Below are 12,910 nucleotides of genomic sequence, written 5' to 3' on the forward strand. Positions count from 1 at the left end.
TTAACAGCCCAGTTTATAAATGAAGAAATGAAGGCTCAGAGGGGGGCAGCTGCTAATAAATGTTAGCGCATGCAGTCCCATTCCTGAGCCCAACGCCTCAGGAACTCCCAGCATTATAGTTAAGAACTTTTCCTGTAACAAAAAAATAGGATTTCAGCAGATTTCTGTTGACCAACATGATTCCTGAAGTGGAAGGGTCCTGGCATAGCTTAAAGCAAGATCAAAGCAAATGGCAGTGGAGGCTTCCAGCTGTGGGCCAAGCAGTGAGTGCCACCCCCACCCCAGCCTAAGAATGGTGTTTCCTACCATCTTGCAACAGCCTCCCTTCCCACGCACTGGGCCCAGGGGGCTGCCTGCAATGCCTGGCAGGGAGTCTGGTGTACACAGTTGTGAGAAGCTGCTCTCTGAGAGGGCTTTGTGGCTGCTTGTGGTAAGTGCTCCCACACAGCTCTCCACCTCCCCCACTCTGCGGATCGGATGACTCTCCGCTTGGGAGCCCCTCAGCAGCCCAAAGAGAATGATCAGGAGAGTTCTGTTTGTAAAAATCTGTTTAATAAATACACATCTTAGAAGTACCAAAATAATTACCAACAAAATACACAATGTACACCATTTACAGGAGGGCAACACAAACCTTGACAAGTAGTGGCTTTTAACCTCACACCCCCAAAAGGCTTAACGACACACCTGGTCTTTACACCTAGTCAGTCGTGACACAACCCACACGGGGCTGAGCCACCAAATCTATGGTGATTCAGTCAAAAAGCACAGTAAGATGTCGTCCTTTCGTCACATGTTGCATAACCTCCTCCAGAACCCCACAAAGGTGAGGATTGAATGAGGTTTTCTTTGAATTCCAGTGATCTTTCTTGTTCCCTTCCAAAGTTCACCAAAATAACAAAATGAGGGCTGATCCACCGTAGTGAATGTTTCAGGCCAGGGAGCGTGAAGTGTGGTTTTAAGTACCCTCTTTTAATTTTTTTTTCTTTTTTTCTTTTTTTTTTTTTAGAAAAATAAAACTCTCTTTTTGTACAAATATACAAGTCCATGTCCTTTTACTCTTCTAAGTTCATAACGTCAGGCGCTGGCCTCCAAGCACACAGTCATCATAGGGCAGCTGAGAACAAGAGAAAGAAAAAGGCACGTTAAACCTCCAGAACTTTGCCAAAGGTGCTGGGATAATGGTGAGGGCTGTTCCTCAAAATAAATCAAGTATTCTTGGATGCCATTCTCCAAAACCTGAATATAATTAACTTCAGGGGCTGAGGGAGCGTCTCTTTAATGCTCCTCTCCTTTAAAAAGGGCCAAAAATGAAGACATACTTTGGGGGGTACTACTGTTCACTCACACTAAAGTGTGAGAACTTCATTAAGTTGAGCCTTTTGGATACAGGGTCCTGCTTTGTGCAGAGCGACAAAGCTGCGACTCACCTCGTCCTCCGTGAACTCGGACTCTGTGTCGTAGCTCTCCTCATCCTCGCTCTCTGGCAGCATCTGAAGGTTTTCTAGGGTCAGCTGGCCCAGCTGCTGCTGTATCCGCGTGCTTGGGCGGCCCCAGGTGAGCTGGTATGGGGAATAGCCCTGGTAGGTAACTCTGTTGACATCAGCCCCACACTTCAACAAGAGTGACACGAGATCAGAATTCTGGAGGTCCACGGCGAGATGGAGGGCGGTTCGGCCATTGCAGGGCTCCTGAAACCCAAAGGAATTGGGAGAGGTTTATGGCTGAGTTTGGAATTTCTGCTTGCAACAAAAGCACATGAGGTCTTACTGTGGAGGGCCTTGCAGCCCTGAGGCACTCCATCTGGAGACATGAAGTACTCACCTGAGCATTGACGTCAGCACCCAGAGACACCAGAAGTTCCACAATGCCCAAGTAACCATGGATAGAGGCTAAATGGAGACATGTGTGCCCTAGAAGAATGATGAAAAAAGTATAATCACTTGTTTCAACCCTCAGATTTCAAGCACAGCTTTCCACATTTTCTGGTAGGGGGCAAATACTTCTGATTTTGGAGAACCCAGAATCTGGGCTCTGAATGGACTTTATTAAGGCATCAAACAGGCCTTTTACATGTATTTTCTCATCCTTTCTGGTGTTGAGAGTTTCTACTCTCGCCTGGATTCCTAAAGTTGGCCCACCTACCCCTTCTCCAAGTCATCTGCTTTCTGATGGGCAGGGTAGGGCTGGCAGACGTACCATTGTAGTTAGTGGCCTGGAGGATGGAGGAGAGGTGCTGGGTCCTGCAGGTCTGAGTCAGGACTCCCACACTGGCCAGGCAGCCTTGCTCACAGGCAAGGTGTAGGGGGGTATTTCCTCGAAAGTCTCGGAGCTCAGGATCACAGCCAGCTCCCAGAAGTGCCTCAGCAATTTCTGGTTGGTTGGTGATCACAGCCAAGTGGAGTGGAGTCTACAAACGGAAGAGGGAACAGAAAGAGGGTAAGCCATGGCCCAAACTCAGAGTCTTGTCCTCCCTTGAACCCCAGAGATCTCCTGGTCTTTGACTGTTGCTCCTCCCAAACAGGTCTGAGGGGCAATACAAAATCCCAGAGGCTCCAGGTGGGCTTTCATAAAGGCCTCACCAAATCAATGGAATTTTCTTTCCTCTCTAGGACCTTGCATAAAAGGTCTGGGAAGATAATGACCAGTGATTGTTAACTGAGGAAGGGTTGGGAGCAGCTGTGCTAGATCCAGCTTTATTACTGGGTCAGAGGCACGGGGCTGGGCAGGCCGGCGCACCTGCTGCAGGTTGTTCTGGAAGTTGAGAAAGGCCAGGTCGCCCTTCACTTGGCGGATCACTTCCATGGTCAGTGCCTTCTCTTCATGGATGATGGCCAAGTGCAGGAACCTAAGGGGAACAGAGGGAAAAACCCCCAGGGCTGTTGAGTGCATTGCGTGGGGCCGAGGGAGGCGCAGGCTGCGGGGGATTGCGCAAGGCCGGGGTTTCTGGAGGCCGAGGCCGCGGTGTTTTCCGCGAGGTTATTATGAGCTGAGTGTTCCTGGCAGGCGCCCAGGGACTTTCCGGGCGCGCTCCCCCCCCCCACCCTTCTCGGCGGGCGCCGGTCAGACCGCCCCGCCCTCCCGCCGGGCCGGAACGCCCTGTACTTCCCCTCCCGGCCGCGAGGCGCCCGCCAGCGGGGCAGAAACTCCAGCCTACCCTCCCCCCGCCCCCCGCCTCTCCCTCATGCAAGAGGGGACTTCGCGTCCTCGCCGCCGCCCCGCCCGCGCCGAGCGCCGAGAAGACCCGGCCCCGGCCCCGGCCCGGGCCCGGGGTGGGGGTGGGGGTGGGGAAGGGAGGGGAAGGCATGCGTTCTGCAAGGCAGAGCTGCTGCACCGCAGCCCCGGGATCCGACCCTCATTTCCCATCCCCCGGCCCCTACGCGCATCCCTCCGCTTTGCACAGTCTCCGGGAGATGGGGGGCAGCGGAGCATAAACCCCGGTCTGCGGCCGCGTCGCGCGCCTCGCGCTGCAGGCCCGGCGTCCCCACCCGGCCCCGCGGCACTTACGAGTCTCCGTCCTCGGTGAGCTGCTGCTTCCAGGGCTCGGCGCCGCGCGGCGCCTCCTGCGGCTCGAGGCGGATCTCCTTCAGTTCCTTCACCAACTGCTCGTACTCCTCGTCCTTCATGGAGTCCAGGCCGCTGTCGTGGCGGTCGTCCAGCAGGCGCTCCTTCTTGAGCGCGTCCCGGGGACCCTCCATGGCCCAGTCCTGGTTGTGCTCGGCGGCCTGAAACATGGCGCGGGGGAAGCTGTGGCGCTGCTGCCCAGGTGCGCTCGGCCGCGGGCTGCGCGCTCGCTGCCTCTTCGTGTCACGGAGGGGAGGACCGCTGGCTGCGACTCTTGTGGGCTCGCCAGCGCCGCCGCGGCGCCCTATAAACGCTGGCAGGGGATTTCTCCGGGGCGGGGTCAGGCGCGGGGAATTTCCAAGCCAGTCAGACCAGAAAAGAGAACTGGCCTCGTCCTCTGCTCGGGAGGGAGACGGGGGTGGGGGCGGGGGGAGAAGCCTAAACCTTGAGTCGGGTTCATCAGAGAAACTCCCTGCGATGAGCCACTGGGGTCATGTACAGGGAACTTTTTTGATGAACGCTGAGTGGCTGGAAAGTCCTCCCGACTAAGGTCCCTTACCCCGGTACTTCCCTGCTGCTTGCACTCAGTAATCCCGTCCCTCGGCAAGAAGCCTTCTTTCCCTGGGGTTTCCCACGATCGATTCGATTTGGGCTCGTGGACTGCTGAGATCCCAGTGAACGCAGACCTGTTGTGCAGTTCCTCCGTGGGGTTTGCCGACCCGCCGGTCCTTTCCGATTCTTGATCTTTTCGAAAACTCGAGTGGAAATGATGGCTGGACGTCGGGACTTGCTTCCCCACACTTCTCGCTGCGGGAAAGGACGCACTGGCGGGTTAGAAGGTCGCAGGCTGCCTCTGCCTTCCTGCCAATACCAGGCTCTCTGCAGCGCAGGGACACTTAGCCCTCCCCAGCAACCCCCCCCCCCCCCCCCGTAGAAGTTGTGAATGTGAATGCTTTGGCATTAAGAGACCAGTGGTTGGAGAACCCTCAATCATTTCCTCGGGATTGACAGTCCTGGTGACTGGAGGAGGGGCAAACACTGCCCTGTATTCAGGCAAAATGCTGAACATGACCATAATTTTTTTCAAGTAAAGCGAAGTGTTGATCTTTGTAGTAGAAGTTGTAGCTAGCTACTTTTTGCAATACATTGTTCATTCTCAGAACTCCTCTTGTAATATAGGATGAACAAAAGAATTACCTAGGTCATGGTCCCTGATTTGCACTGTGCTGCTGCAAAGAATGGATCCTCAGCTTACTTCTGGGTATCCAGCTGGGTGACTTTCCAGAAGCATTTGGAAGAGGCTGAAGAATAGGGTGAGCAGTGCCTTACCCAAGATTGGGCCTTAAGGATGGCTAAGAAAGTAGTTGCTGAGCCTTGCTACAAGAGATTACCAGATTACCCCCTTTGCTAGCTCCTTGCTCTCCTGCCCTGGGGAGGGCAGCAGTTGGACATATCCAGGCTCCCCATCCTCTGGTTTCACCTGCAGAAATAGAACTGATATTCCCACTCTACCCCCTTCTCCTAGCCTGCAAGCCTCTAATTGAATTTGTCTACTTCTAGAACTGGTCCAGGCAAAATAAAGCAATTGGGTCAGAGTTTTTAGGGATGAGCCCCAGGAGCCTCTATCGTTATGCAGAAAGTCCTGGTGATTGTATTGCATTCATCTTTAACTGGCTGTGTACTAACCAGCCGTTTGCTCATCTCTTCTTTCTCCAATCCTCTATCTGAATGTAGGGAACCTGGGTCAGGGGGAATGAGAAAAAAACAGGGGAAAAAAAGCCCTAAAATCAAGACCTAAACCCTTCAGGGTCATAACGATCACATGTTTATAATGAAAGCTTTCCAAGGACAGACTCCATTGTCTCTGCAGGCACATGATATACAAAAACCCTTATGGAAGCAGGATAGAGCAGTGGCTATACGTAGGAGATCTCCTTTCTGACTCCACCTTAAATTAACAGCATATTAATTGGGGAGATCAGTTAACTTTGCTGTGGTCTACCTGCTCTTATCATAAGATTCAATCAATGTCATTTAAAGGGTTTTTTCCTGCTTAAAAATTGTATTGCTTGTCCACAAACACATAGATAGTTGCTTAAGGGTGACTATGTCTCTTGGAAGTATAAGTTTTCGGAAGGACTCCCAACACTTTTTGCAATACGTTGTTCATTCTCAGAACTCCTCTTGTAATATAGGTATCATTCCTATTTTCCCCAAAAGGAACTGAAATGCAGAGAAATTTACCTTGGCACCCTGTGACAGTTTATCTAATTTCTAACCTAACATATTAATCATGGGGCCAAAGCAGTTGTAGTATTTACGCTTTTGAAAACTCCATGTAGAAATGAGACCAGATGGGATGCCTGGGTGGTTCAGTGGGTTAAGCCTTTGCCTTCGGCTGAGGTCTTGATCCCAGGGTCCTGGATCGAGCCCCGCATTGGGCTCTCTGCTCATCAGCGAGCCTGCTCCCCTCTCTCTTGCTGCTTGCCTCTTGCTACTTGTGATCTTGTCTGTCAAATGAATAAATAAAACCTTTTAAAAAAATAAATAAAAGAAATGAGACCAAATGCATAGTAATGTGAAGAAGATACTAAAGTATTTTCTACTCCAATTGTTAGGTGAAATAGAGGTTGATTGGTGTTCCCCTATTAGGCAATATTTATCTCTGTGTAAAAAAAAAAAAAAAATGTAAAAGGAAAGTTGAGCTCTCAATGCCCCACTTATATAGCTTAGAAGATGATTTTTAGCTGCAGGTTTAAAAATGATCATTAAGAAAGAAAATCATGCATAAAACAGAAGTCTCAATAGCTTCCTTGCACCTCCTTTCAGTGCTTTACCTTTCTGATGGTCTTCATTTCTGATTGTGTACTGTGCCACCTAGTGGTAAGAGTCCGGCCCAGGCGCTCCCTGATTTGTCCTCATGCTTTTGGAAATTTTGGGAGGTGCTGAGCCTTGATGACATGTTCCTGTCGTGGGGATTCCCAAGAGGGTACCTGATGATTTTCTGCAACCTAGGAGACCGTTTCGAATGTGACCCAACATGTTTTCTCCCCATCATATAGAGCTCTATGTGGTTTAAATCAATAAACATTACATCTTGGCGACTGAGAACATATTTGGAAGTCAGAAAACATGAGCCGATGGGGCGAAAGAAGACAACGAAACTGATGATTGGTTTAGAAAGAACTTTAAGGACTCTTGGACATTTAGAGTTCTCCCGACAACAGAAGGATGTTAAAACCTTAGATAACTCATTTTTAATGTCATTTGGGTTTTTTAAAATGCAAAAGACAAAGTTAACACTGGCAGGCCTGGGTGGCTCAGTGAGTTAAAAGCCTCTGCCTTCAGCTCAGGTCATGATCCCAGGGTCCTGGGATGGAGCCCCGCATCAGGCTCTCTGCTCAGCAAGGAGCCTGCTTCCTCCTCTCTCTCTCTGCCTGCCTCTCTGCCTATTTGTAATCTCTGTCAAATAAATAAAATCTTAAAAAAAAAAAGAATACGTTAACATCAAAGGGGTTCTCTATTGGAGTTCAGGGCATAGCCATAGGGAATGACACTGGATGGCCAGTGGTGCTCAGTGGGCTTCACTCTGGACAGGAGCACCCCCATGGGGGAAAGAGCACCATCAGAGGCCTGTGTGAACACAGGCCTTTTGTGCACTCCTCCTGGGTGGGAAATGCACGGTATGGACTGAGCCTACTGTCTGAAGTGCCCAGTGGCCTACAGCGTGGAATATGAGCCCATAGATTTGGGTTTTCTTTTCTTTTTTAAAACGATTTTATTTATTGTTTGACAGAGACTCAGTGAGAGAGGGAACACAAGCAGAAGTGGGAGAGGGAGAAGCAGGCTTCCCGCTGAGCCGGGAAGCCTGCTTCTCCCTCTCCTACTTCCCCTGCTCCACCTTCGGCTCAGGTCATAATCCCAGGGTCCTGGGATTTTCAAATTGTTTTAGCCCCAGCAAACTGAACTCCTGAAAAAGTCTACCTGTTGCTTAACACCACGAGACCAGAAGAGAAAGGAGCCATGGCCCGGTCCTGAAGGACAAGCAAGTCTGACATACACTGACAGCCCTACTGTGAGAGTCTGCATTCATAGTCTGCTTTCAATCCCAGGGGTGGTCTTTGGTCTTTTTTCCTCCTGTGGTAGTTAGCAACTGCCTCTATCCACCCCTCTCAGAACTTGGAGCTGTTCCCAAGCTCTCTCTAGATCTCTCCCGAGGAAAGATCATCAGGACCCTCTTTTGTGGTGACCTGAAAATAACACTGTCAAAGCTTCCGTGTGTTTCTTTTGCTACAAATTCTGCAAATTTGTGGGATCAAAGCTTTAAAGGGTCTCAAACGCAAGTACCTATCTATAGGGGCCAGAAGAATTTCACACCTCAGGGAAGTCGGCCATGGGACTGGATTCGAGGGAAATGGTGGCATCGCTAACTAGCTAGACCTGGGAGAGCACGTCCCACACTCAGCTCAGGCAATTTCTGCCAAGCAGCATTTGAAACTCCGTACTGCTACTCTACTACTTAAAAAAAAAAAAAAAAAAAAATCAGAAAATGGACTTTGATGTGAAAACTTTAAAATTATGGGAACCAAACAAAGTGCATTTCTGCATCTTCTGGCTAAACAGGCTTTGAGTTTACCACCTCTTTTTCAGCTGAGGTTTTTTGTTTTTTGTTTGTTTGGTTGGTTTTTTTTTTTTTTTTTTGGTGCTTTGGGGGAAGGCCTCAACCTTTGGCCCCCTCCTCCCCAGGTATTACAGGGTCTCTGTTCCTTGGTGGAACTGGAGACTAGGACTGATGTGTCTGTCTACAAAGTCTGGCTTGCTCCTGGCAGGCAGGATTGGAAGACTGGAATCACAGGCTCTAAGCCCTGAAAAGAGAGTTCTCTCTCCCGCAAAGAATTTTTAAACATTACACTGTAAAATAAGTATAATCGATTGAAGGAAATTCTGATTTTTTTTTTTTTCACAAAGACTATTTAGGTTACTTACTTATTTACATTTGTTTTAAACTCCTTTTAATAAGCACCTTGTTGAGGTGTTCCTGCTCTTCTGGTGTCCCAACCACGTGCCAAGGCTGCCTATTGGGTAACCTTCTCTGACGGGGGAGGCCTGCACGTGTCACTCTGGCTAGAATTCCTGGCTCTCCCTTTCCACTGTTTGTTGGCGGTCACCAAGCAACGTGTCTATAGGTGTGTAGGGTTGTTTGCGTTGGGGTGGGGGGTGGAGGCTTCAGAGCACGTGGCCTCCTCTGCATTGCCAGGCTATTTGCTGTCTTGTCTAGGGTGTCGATTCATTCTGAGTTTAGTCAGGGTGTGAGGACACTCAGTACTAGGGCAAGTGCCACAGAAAAGCCTGGTACTTTGCAGAGTCTGAGGCATGAATAATAGGACGTCCCTGTTCCTGGGCACCAGAATCAGGTGTGGGGCTCATGATTCCTCTCAGTATCAGAGTTAAAATCTACCACCAGAAACTATATGTGCGCTCCACCCCGTGGTCTAAGGTCTTGGGAATGGTTTAGGACAAAAGTAAAGAGAACCATAGTTGTTAAGAAGATGTGCTTCAGATTACAAGTAAAGATTTAATGTCTTTCTCAAACCTCCTTTTAGAGCCTCTCTCCTCTGGAGGAGAGCCCGAGATCATGTGGCTAAGTATTAGAAATTGAGATGAGTCTTGGAAGCTTATCTTTGAGGCTGTTCATGGGGGATACCTATAAAAATATGGATTCTAAAAGTTATATTTAGGTTGATTCTTAAATACTGAAAGCAAATGAGAGACCGAGTAAGAAGGGTCACAAGCAGAAACTGTGAGCAGGGAGAAGGAGGAAAGTTGGCCTGGAATGTTTTTTTCCTTTATTTCAGATCTCTGCTATCAGAGTCTAGTCCCATGACTGGGACATATTCCCTCTGGATAAGTCATTCAGCTTGGCTCACGAATGCTCATCATTTCCTATATCCTAGGGCTGTTTGTAGGCTAAAGTTTAGGGATAATTTTGCCAAGCACACTAATATTTTCAGAAAGCAAGGTAGATTAATGCATCAAGTCTTTAAGTGTTAATATTTGAAAATTGGGCCAATTTAGAAAAGTTAAAGAGCCCAGGTGGCGGGGAACAGGGATTGCCCTGACACTCACTGATTGAAACCCAGGAGGCAAGGGGACTGTAGCTGGGCTGGGGGGGGAGGGTGACACCATGGCTAGAGGTCTTGGTAAATAATCTCTATGAACATGGCAATGGGAAGAGAATGGGGAAGCCTACCTATGACCCAGTCACAGCTTTGGCTCTGCTACCTTGAAGGACTCAGATCCACGCCCAAGTGGGGCCAGAACATCAGGACAGGGAGGTACTGGGAAGGACAAGGATTCACAGGAGAAAGAGGAGGCTACATAAAGGTCAGGCGCGTGGAAGAAGGGGATGTAGGAAGGCAGCCACTGTGGAATTGTCCCTTCATGGAGGGCAGAATCCGGATGCCCAGACGGGCGCTGTGTGGATGGTACTGTCTCCAGCGACATCTTCAGGCCATCCGTGGAATAACTTCTCCGAGGAATCCCATTTTCTTGAGGGGATTTTAGGAAAAGTTGGGTTAAAGACCAAAGACCTTACCGCCCCCTCCCAAACTGGATATTTAAGTGCGACGATAGTGCATCATTTCTCCTGGTTCCAAAGGAAAGCTGCGAGTGTTCCTTCTCCTGAAACACGTAGCTGATCAGTTCTGTTCATCCTGCTTTTTCAATAACTACACCCTTTCCATTTTCACGGTCCCCCTCATTCCTGAAGGCCCTGTGTTGCTGCAGGAGCCTCTCAGTTTGTGTATACATTCACTGAATGCTTGCTGGGGCCGGAAAATTCTATTTAATCTTCATAGCCCTTCTGTTAAATGGGTATCATTATTTCTGTTTTAAAGGAATTTGAGGTTCAGAAGGGTTAAGCTGCTCACTCAGAAGGCCACAATCAGTGTGTGAACCTCTCACCCCAGGACGTCCCTCCTACTGATTATGCTTCCCATAATCTACAGTGCTGCTTGGCTGTTTCTATTTTATTATTTGATTTGATTTGGTTTGGTTTGTCAGAGAGAGAGAATGGAAGGCAAAGGGAGAAGCCGTCTCCCCGATGAGCAGGGAGTCCTATGCGAGACTTGATCCCAGGACCCTGGGATCATGACCTGAGCCACCCAGGCTTCGAGACTGTATCTATTTTAAACATTTGCAAAGCTAGGGACACAAATTATACATTGTGTTTTCTAGGGTATTAAAATTAGTTTTTAAGTAGAAACGTAGCACTTCCACATGGTTAAAAACTCAATATGAAAGGGTTACAGGGGCACCTGGGTGGCTCAGTGGGTTGAGCCTCTGCCTTCCGCTCTCAGGGTCCTGGGATCCAACCCTGAATTGGGCTCTCTGCTCAGCAGGGAGCCTGCTTCTCCCTCTCTCTCTGCCTGCCTCTCCTTGTACTTGTGATCTCTCTCCCTGTCAAATAAATAAATAAAATCTTTAAAAAAAATGAAAGGGTTACAACTCCATAATTAGACAATCTATCCCCTTTCACTACTGTTTCTAATACACATTTTCATCATGCTATTTCTTCTAGCAGAGCCTCTAGAAACCTACCGCGGCCTGCAGCATGGAGTCTGAATTCCGCAGGTCGCATTTAAAACCCTCCCGAGTCCGACTCTGCCCGGCTTGGCCCCTCCTATGCCCCATTTCTCCCCGGCACCAACCCTCTGCTCCAGCTACTCTGGGTTTCCCTGGCCATGTCCTCCACTCCCCCGCTTAGTCCGAGGATCAACTTTTTTTCTGCTTCCTTGCCAGGGCCTGCCCTTTCCAAGGGAGAACTCTGTTCTCTTCCAAACCCTTCTAATTCTTGTCGTCTGTCTTACACATTGGGCTTGTGGTCACATGCTGCCTTGCATGGTTTAATTATTGCTTCTGTCCTCTTTTGACTCCAGTTAGACACTGAAGAATGTGGGGTGGAATGGGGTCCCTGCTGGGCCGGGAGGAGGATGTTCATATCTTTCGTGTCTCCCTTGTTTAGTCCATTGTTTAAGGCATAGGGATCCCCTTTTCTTCAGACCTGTCATAACTGGTCTTTGACTCTTCTCTGTCAAGACCTTATTCTTCATCCAATCAAATTTTCTGTCTGGAAATCATCTCAAGAACTCATCTGGTCCAGCCTCCAAATGAGTAGGGTGCTATTCCCACTTTATAAAGGAAGGAGGCGGGCCCCTGGGGGGCTCAGTTGGTTAAATGTCTGCCTTCAGCCCTGGTGGGTGATCCCAGGGTCCTGGGATCAAGCCCCACATTGGGTTCCCTGCTTGGTGGGAAGCCTGCTTCTTTCTTTCCCACTCCCCCTGCTTGTGTTCCCTCACTTGCTCTCTGTCAAATAAATACAAATCTTGAAATAAAAATAAAGGAAGGAGGCACTGTGCAATAAAGGCTCTTAGAAGGATGGGAGTCAGGCCAGAGCCACCATAGAACACAGCCTGTCTGAGGATTAGAGCATTTGTGAGAGGAGTGAGGAGATTATAAACAGACCTAGACAGGGCTCCCCCTTCTCTTTTTCCCCGCTTTTGCTGCCTGAGAGTCACTTCTAGTGGGCCCTCGAGTAAGGAGGAAGAGTCCTCCTCCAAATCTTTAGGATGGGAATGGATGAGATTCTGGAGTCTTACTGACTACTGAGTGTAGCTCCCCAGGATAAGAGAGCAAAAAGGAAACTGGAAGTGAGTGAGTGAATGAATGAATGAATGAATGAATGAAGGGGCTGAATGGGAATCAGTCAGGGTGACTGAAAGCATGCCTGCCAGGCAGGAGGATGCATCCTTGGAATTCCCATCACTGGACTGCAAAGCTGAAGGTCCACGGGCGGCGTGGCTGGCCAGGTCCCAGGGGGTGTCACTGGGAAGGCCCAGCAGCTACCCTTCCAGGGTGATCTCTGATGCCTTTCAGAAGCAGCAGCGTTTCCAACAGCAAATATCATACCTCAAGAATTTGACCTAGTGTAACAAAGTGAACAGCTGCTAACCTAACCAGGACATAGCCTAGCATCCTTTCTCTGACTCCGGTAACTTCTAGAACCATTCATCTCTCAGATACATTTTTCCTTAAAGAGGAAATCCTAGGGAGGAGCTTAGGTTTTCCAGGGAAGACTCCACACTTCAGGCTGGTCACAGAGAATTTCACTCAAATTACATTACATATGAACGGATATGAAATTATTTGATAAAAGTAGCCTGGGGGGAAGGGCTACTAGATATAGAAGATGTCAGGGCACCTTTGCAACTTTCCACAGTCTAAGGCTTTACCTTTTCACTGCAAGTCTTTTTATTCTCACTTTTTTTTTTTTTTTTTAACATTCTCA

The 12,910-nt window shown here is 48.9% G+C and overlaps 1 protein-coding gene across 1 annotated transcript; it reads right to left on the bottom strand.

Annotated features, from left to right (window-relative positions):
• Nucleotides 1–535: 535 nt before the first annotated feature.
• On the bottom strand, nt 536–3,859 carry NFKBIA (NFKB inhibitor alpha). Its single transcript, XM_004773338.3, has 6 exons — nt 3,508–3,859; nt 2,740–2,848; nt 2,200–2,410; nt 1,825–1,913; nt 1,431–1,691; nt 536–1,117 (listed from the first exon to the last, which is right to left on the bottom strand). Exons 1-6 carry the CDS (start codon nt 3,732–3,734, stop codon nt 1,070–1,072), a joined length of 945 nt encoding a protein of 314 aa, XP_004773395.1. The 5' UTR covers nt 3,735–3,859; the 3' UTR covers nt 536–1,069.
• Nucleotides 3,860–12,910: the final 9,051 nt, after the last annotated feature.

The sequence above is a fragment of the Mustela putorius genome, unplaced genomic scaffold, assembly GCF_011764305.1.
Source record: "Mustela putorius furo isolate JIRA1106 unplaced genomic scaffold, ASM1176430v1.1 tig00003898_pilon_pilon_pilon, whole genome shotgun sequence".
Classification (NCBI taxonomy): domain Eukaryota; kingdom Metazoa; phylum Chordata; class Mammalia; order Carnivora; family Mustelidae; genus Mustela; species Mustela putorius.

What these genes read in the sequence shown, in the direction of transcription:
- NFKBIA (XM_004773338.3), bottom strand. Translation starts at nt 3,734, where the DNA reads ATGTTTCAGGCCGCCGAGCACAACCAGGACTGGGCCATGGAGGGTCCC. An exon ending in CTCACCGAGGACGGAGACTC is followed by an intron (nt 2,849 to 3,507) that starts GTAAGTGCCGCG and finishes TGTTCCCCTTAG; the next exon opens with GTTCCTGCACTTGGCCATCA. An exon ending in CCGAGTTCACGGAGGACGAG is followed by an intron (nt 1,118 to 1,430) that starts GTGAGTCGCAGC and finishes TCTTGTTCTCAG; the next exon opens with CTGCCCTATGATGACTGTGT.